Below are 7,537 nucleotides of genomic sequence, written 5' to 3' on the forward strand. Positions count from 1 at the left end.
CAACACCGTGCTGGTCAAAGTTCACAAAACCAGAGAGCAGCCCTAGTGAATGGTGAAAACTTGGCACGGGGGTGGTGGTGGTGAAGGCCAGCAGAAGGAACCTTCTCAGGGACTGCACAGCCAGGCAGCCTACCAGCATTCCTGGTGTCCCCATGCCACTCCTGACCCAAGAATCATAGAATCATAGAATCATAGAATGGTTTGGGTTGGAAGGGACCTCAAAGATCATCCAGTTCCAACCCCCCTGCCATGGGCAGGGACACCTCCCACTAGAGCAGGTTGCTCAAGGCCACATCCAGCCTGGCCTTGAACCCCTCCAGGCATGGGGCAGCCACAACTTCCCTGGGCAACCTGTTCCAGTGTCTCACCACCCTCATAGTAAAAAATTTCTTCCTGAGATCTAATCTGGATCTTTTTTCTTCCAATTTAAAACCGCTTCCCCTTGTTCTATCATTACACTTCCCGTCAAAGAGTCCCTCCCCAGCTCTTCTATAGGCACCCTTCAGGTATTGAAAGGCCGCCATAAGGTCTCCCCAGAGCCTTCTCTTCTCCAGGCTGAACAATCCCAGTTCCCTCAGCCTGTCTTCATAGGAGAGGTGCTCCGCCATCACTGTGCTCTTGGTCCATCTTGGAATGGGGTTTAAGGAACCTTTTTGGCCTCCAAGTCAGCGATGGGCAGGAGCAGACACTGACTCCACAGAGTCTCCCTGGTGACAAGCAGCAGCTTCTCAGGACGTGTTCCATCACTGTGCTCTTGGTCAATCTTGGAATGGGGTTTAAGGAAGGCCTTTTGGCCTCCAAGTCAGCGGTGGGCAGGAGCAGACACTGACTCCACAGAGTCTCCCTGGTGACAAGCAGCAGCTTCTCAGGACGTGTTCCAGCAAGTGCAATGGTTTAACGGGAAAGAAAAAAGGCTGTGTCACGTTTGATGAGGTTGAAGGTTTTGAACCTGTCTTGCAGATCAACAGACTTTTCTCCACCCCATGCATCAGGACTTGCACTATTTCCCCTTCCGGCCTGCGGCCCGCATCGTCTGCTCCTGGACCGCCATGGAGAGGGCCGACCAGGACAACGGCTGCCTCATCGTGCAACCAGGGACACACAAGCAGCACCTCAAGCCCCACGGCTACCCACAGTGGGAGGTAGAGTGTCACGGGTGGGTTGGGGGAGGGCGTGCACGAGGGGACCACATTTTACAGAATCGCAGAGTCACGTGGGGTTAGAAGGGACCTCTGGAGATCATCTAGTCCAACCCCAATGAGGGGACCACATTTTACAGAATCACAGAGTCACATGGGGTTGGAAGGGACCTCTGGAGATCATCTAGTCCAACCCCAATTTTGGCTGGAGAGAGCTCACCGTGGAGGGATGATGTGCAGGTCAAAGCTGAGATTTTTAGTGATGGCTTTTCTGTTTGTGCAAGCACTGACTTGTTGCTTGGTTGGCCTCACACTCCGTGTTACCTGGGTAGATCTGTCTCTCTTCCCACCTTCACCTAGAAATTGTCCAGCACGTCATGGCACAGCGGCACAAAGATGCAACTCTTTTCCACTGCCCTTGCTGAGTCTGAGGTTTTTTTCTCCTCCCATGATTTTTTTCCTGCTTGGTGACCATGTGTACTGTCCCAAAGAGGAGAAATGGGATAGTAAAGAACTAGATGCAATTAAATACCAAGCAGTATCTTCCTCTTAAGAACGGGTATTTCCTGACCTGGCCCAGCATTGGGATGGTTGTACTGGGAGCAGGAGGCTGACCCCAACAGTGTCATCAGGCCACACTTGTGGGATTCCCTGATGCTCTTCTCCGTTCTCTCCATCTGAGAAACATTCTTAATTGTCTCAATCCAGCTTCAGAAAATAGAAAATGTAGTATTTTGCTGTAGCTTGGGCTTGAAGTGGGAAGACTTGTGGGCAAGTGGGCAGGCTCTCAGTTGGGCATACACTGCCCAGAGGACACCAGATCGGTAACTGTCCCTGCTGTCCCTCACACTGAGAATCAGCAATTGCTCTACTTTTAAATGAGTGATTTCAACTCAGCTTTTTATTTTTCTAGGGTAAAACCAACAAACTTTTCCATGGGCTGCTTGATGAGGATGAGAAGACTCCCAAGGTGCACCTTGTCATGGAGAAGGGAGACACAGTGTTCTTCCATCCCCTGCTCATTCATGGCTCTGGGATAAACAAGACATCAGGGTTCCGAAAGGTAGGAAACCATCTCTTGATATAGCTTTTGATATTTTTGATTTTTTTTTAAACTGATCAAACTGTCCCCTCCCCTTTACAAGCTGGTGAATATGTAGATGAACTTTTTAATGAGTTTTTAGCTTCTTAATATACTTTTACACTCTCTTTTTTACTTTTTATTTTTAAACATCTCTGTCTTTTGGGAGAAGGGCATGCTGTCAGGCTGCTTGAGACAAAACAGAGCAGGAGTAGAAATCAGATGCTGAATCCATGTTTGAAAGCTGCCTGGAGGTACTTGCTTTTCCAGTAGCTCCCTCTCAGCTGTCTGAAATATCAGGACCTCCTCTTTCTTACCCCTGCCTTGTTGGTAGCTCATCTCTGGATAGCAGGAGCCTCCATCATCCAATAAATAGTATTTATTTATATGATAACACGACCCATTTTTCTATTAAAGATTTGATTATGCATCATCTATTCATTTTGCATGATGATCAGCCAGCTGAAACAGGTAAAAGTGCCCTCCTTTGAAGGCCAGATCCTTTCTCTGACATGGATTCATCCAGGCATGTAAGGAACTGTAGCCTCTAGCGTAGTCACTAGTAGCAATGCAGGTATTCAATGGCTTCAAGCTGGAGGGGAACAGATTTAGATTGGAGATTAGAAGGGGGTTCTTTACTGTGAGGGTGGTGGAGCACTGGAACAGGTTGCCCAGGGAGGGGGTTGAGGCCCCATCCCTGGAGATATTCAAGGAGAGGCTCGACGAGGCCCTGGGCAACCTGGTCTAGTTGGGGGTGTCCCTGCTGACTGCGGGGAGGTCGGACTAGATGACCCTTGGAGGTCCCTTCCGGCCTGGGAAATTCTATGATTCTATGATTCTATGATTCTATTTCCCCTCATGCATTGCAACACAGGCTGCTCTATTTTTATTTTGCCTGCATCAACTATATGGCCTGTCCTTTCAGCCCCAGTAGGAGTTTACTGGTGTGGAATTCATTCCTCCTGCAGTCCTGAAAGCAGAGAGGACATTGAGTACTGAGAGTCTCATCTGCTGGCTCTTTCCTGGCTGGTGGAGCAACAGTCCGGTTTAGTATCCCGCAGAAACACAAGAGCTTCCTCACACTGTGCCAAATCCCAACATTTTGGGGTAAATCAGTGAGTATCCCGGAGCTCTCCGAGCCAGGTCATGGTCCAGCACCCTTTGAGACCTGGCACGATCTCACTGGCAGCTGGCACAGCTCGTGTCATGAGAGAACAGCTTTTTCCAGTGGGGCATTTCTATTTATTTCCTCTAGACTCCACTTAAGCAAGACCTGATTACCAAACGAGTGGGCTGATGCGACTGTCTGGGTGCAGAAAGAACCCTTACTGAAGAGCCAGGTCTGCTCCAGCCCCAACTTTCCCTTGTCCCACTCTGGTTGCTGATATTCTGAGATCAAGTAGCACAGTTCATGCTGGGGGAGTGTTAGGGAGAGGAGGGAAGGAAGAAGGGCACGTCAGCAAGCAAGAATATTTCTCCAAGGGGACACTCAGGAGAGCAGGAGTGCTAGGAAGGGAGGAAGGAATTTGTTGACGTGGTCTGTAAGGAAGGGGTGGGGTGTCCACGGTCCGGGATGCACCAGATTGTTTTTCCACCATTGATTCCCACCGTCGATGTCTATTCTGACGGATGTGGCAGTGAGTGATGTCCCATTTCCTCACGCAGAGCATAAGCTGTCACTTCGCCAGCTCAGAGTGCCACTACATCGACGTCAAGAACACGAGCCAAGAGCACCTGGAGAAGGAGCTGGTAGAAATGGTTCGCAAGAAATACAACGCGACTTCCGTGGAACTCCGGGTAAGACTTGGCTCTCAGCCCTTTGCTACGATCCAGCTCGGGTCCCTTTCCTAAGTGTCTCTGGTGTGACAGACTCATGCTTTTTGCTATGCCCACTTTGGCAGAATAAAAGACCTGATGTTCAGAGGCCTCTCGTGTGACAGACTCGTGCTTTTTGCTATGCCCAGTTTGGCAGATCAAGCGGTGCCAAGCAGAGATGCTTGGCAGAATAAAAGACCTGATGTTCAGAGGACGACCAGCAGGCTTTTTTGGGGCTATTTTGCTCATAAGGCTGCTCCTTGCTGTGCTGGAGAGGTGACCTTGCTCTCCGGGCAGCCCCATCACATCCCTTGAGTTCTAGAAGTTCCTCCTCCAGTTCTGCTTGTCAAAGAGGGTTTTATGAGCATGCCTTGGTCCCTCTCAGTGCCAGCTGAGCTGGTGCAGGTTGGATCAGCCCGTCGTTACGTGACTGATGTTGTAGCATAAGTGAGGAGGAGCGGTGGACTCTGCTGGCGTGATGGCTCAGCTCTGAGGCTGCTCACGTGTTCTTCTTTTGTCATTTGAGGGGGTTTAGGCTTCTCCCCTCTGGGTGGCAGTGGGGAGGGCTAACGTGGCCAGGAAAAGTTGGGAAAAATGTTTACACTGAAAGGGTTATTAAGCATTGGGACAGGCTGCCCAGGGAAGTCGTTGAGTTACCATCCCTGGAGGTATTTAAAAGATGGGTAGATGTAGAGCTTAGAGATATGGTTTAGGGATGGCTTTTGTCAGTGTTGGGTTGATGGTTGGACTCAATGATCTGAAAGGTCCCTTCCAAACTAGAGAATTCTATGATTCTAAGATATGGTCATCTCTGGCCCTGAATTCACAAGTCGGTTGCTGAGCTTTTTTGATCACCAAAAGGTGTACGAGGAAGGCAGTGTGTGCACGAGCAGGCGAGGAGGGTGACTTCTGCAAGGGTGATGTTCTCTGTGCTGCTCATTTCCTCTTCTGCCACCTTCCAGAATTGAACGATGGGCATCTTGGCATTCGTGTAACAACCTGCAGCCAACCTGTCTCCGGGGGGCAGAGGTTGCACCTCTTCTTTAGTTTGAGCTGTATTTTTGTTCTTGACATTTAGGATTTGAAACAATATTCAGTAATTTTTTTTGGCATGGTTTTATGGGTAGGTAGCTGAGCTGAGAACGCCGTAGCTATTTCCATCTCTGGTTTTGCTGGCTCTTAAGGCTTTTCCTTTGTCTCATTTTTGTTTTGAAGGATATTTGGAACTTCCGAGCACGGCTTGTGCAAGGGGAAAGAATTAACCTGTAGAACAACCTCTGAAGAGCGGGATGGAAAACACGTGCCTGAGAATGTGCTTCTCTGGTCGGAGAGTGGTGACCCTGCCCCAGCAGGCACAATTCCGTGTGCTTTGTTGACCTCTGTATTGGTAACTTAGCCAAATGCTGCATCTCAAAATCATTTTATGCTAATACAAAGTAATTGCACTGGGGGTGAACAGCTGATGTACGTCAAGGAAAACCTAGCCTAGGAAAACAGAGATTTGCTGTGGTTATCTTAAACGATCAAAGAATTAAGGTCTTGAAAGAACACCAGAAAACCTAGCCTAGGAAAACAGATTTGCTGTGGTTATCTTAAAAGATCAAAGAATTAAGGTCTTGAAAGAACACCTTGATTTTCTTGATGTTTTCATTCTTGTTTTTTAAAAGTTTCTGACGTGACGTACCTTTGGAATGATGCTGTACTAACATAAGATTTTATGCAAGGGTATGTTTTCTAGCATTTCCCACTTCCTTTTCTATGCAAAAGAAAGAAAATGAAGCTCAGTAGGAGCTCACAGGGGAAGTTGTTAGTAGAGCTGATGAAGATGAGGATATGGGTACCAGCAGAAGCAAGGGTGTAAAGAACTGGATAAAGGGGAAGCAGCAACTGCTCACATAGAAAAAACGGAACAGATGGGCTGGAATATTAGAGTTCCTCAGACATGACCTGCTGTGGCACCATATCTTATGAGTAGTGCTGGTACAAGTGAAACATGTGGCTGACAGGGTTGGGAGCCGCTGGGCCAGCAAACCAGCCTCCTGTTGGCCTTGCACAACCACCCCGAGGCTGTGTGAAGTCCTCCTTGGAGTCTGGTGGGTCTGGGAAAAGGTGCCAGGTGAGGGAGGTGGTTGGATGCACCGGTGGTGGGGTGGAGCGACGTGCACTGAAATGATCCTCTCACCTTTCACAACGTCTTTCCTTGCTTTCGGAAAGATTCTTTGGCTTTCAGAATCTATTTTTTGAAATACAGATTTAATCAGAGCAAACCTGTGTTCCAGGGCCTTGTTGTATTATTTCTGGTGGTGGGTGCGTCGTCAAGTATCCCAGTGTAAAATGTCAGTCCTCAGCTATTTTCCACTCCTTCCTTCCACCCAAAGAAGGTGCCAAAACAGCACCAAAGGCTGCACTGATGGGCTCTCACTGCTCCTTCTGCTCTGTTATCCTGCAGCTCGGGAGGTCACAGGAGGTGAGGTGCACTCCTGTCCTCCACCCACGAGGCTCAAGAACTTCTCCCCGGGGGCTGCCTGGGCAAGTGGCTGCAAGTCAAAGCTGTTGCAGTCATTTCACGCGTGACAACAGAATGCAGAGGAGGGTTTTCCATTTCTTCCTGCAGCATCCATAGGTTTTCTTGCTTGTTTGAATGCTTTTTAAACAAGGTAAGGTTTGAACACAGTTATTGCGTTGGTCCTAAACTCTTGTGGTGGGGTGAGGTGTGTGGGCTGTGGTGTCCATCTGGAGAGAGACATATTCTCTCGGTAGCCTCTGGTTTGACCACAACACCAAGAAATCTGTTGAGCAGGAGACTTAAGGACAGCTTTTGAGTGTCCTGGTTTCTGCGTCTCTTCCCATGCCCTCTGTATAACCCTGGCATCGATGCCACTGTTGGGAAGATGTACCATGATGCCTCTCCAGAGTTGGACCTTCTCAGCCTGTTCTTTGCTTGCTGGATGGGCCTGATTGAATGATTTCCAGTGAGTTAGGGGCTCCTCTATGACTTTGCTGAGCTCACAGACCAGCTGGTGCTCTCCTTTGGATCTTTGTGAGGACTGAAAGTATCCCATCTGGTTCACAACACAGGATCTGTGGAGAGACTTTCCTGTCTGTTGTTATTGATGTAGTTGAGTTGACCACAGAGGGAGCTGTGACCACAGAGAAGAGCTACAGGCGTCCATCAGATTCCCAGAATTTCCAGGCACTGAATTTCTCTTACTATGGCTGGGAGAGCGAAGGAAAAGAAGAACTTTAGCTTTGTTTTTAAAAATTTGCCCATCTCTGCCTATGGATTTAGGCTTAAGTGTTCCTCTTTCAGAAGAACAAACCCCATCAAAGACATCACAGACCATCTAAACTCAGCACCTGATGGGAGACTTGGGTCCTCACTCTTTCCTACAACAACGGGTCAAGGATACTCCAGTCTGGTGAGGACTAAGCTTAGGCAACTTCCCTCAACTGCCTGCAAGGCCAGCTCAGCTGCATCCTAGCAATCCCAAGAAGTCTGATC

At 48.7% G+C, this 7,537-nt stretch overlaps 1 protein-coding gene across 1 annotated transcript; it reads left to right on the top strand.

Moving 5' to 3' along the window:
- Positions 1–937: 937 nt before the first annotated feature.
- On the top strand, positions 938–6,302 carry LOC106892150 (phytanoyl-CoA dioxygenase, peroxisomal-like). Its single transcript, XM_014949125.1, has 5 exons — positions 938–1,142; positions 2,053–2,202; positions 3,886–4,017; positions 5,251–5,571; positions 5,649–6,302. Exons 1-4 carry the CDS (start codon positions 984–986, stop codon positions 5,302–5,304), a joined length of 495 nt encoding a protein of 164 aa, XP_014804611.1. The 5' UTR covers positions 938–983; the 3' UTR covers positions 5,305–5,571; positions 5,649–6,302.
- Positions 6,303–7,537: the final 1,235 nt, after the last annotated feature.

The sequence above is a fragment of the Calidris pugnax genome, unplaced genomic scaffold, assembly GCF_001431845.1.
Source record: "Calidris pugnax isolate Ruff unplaced genomic scaffold, ASM143184v1 scaffold125, whole genome shotgun sequence".
NCBI classification, from domain to species: Eukaryota; Metazoa; Chordata; class Aves; order Charadriiformes; family Scolopacidae; genus Calidris; species Calidris pugnax.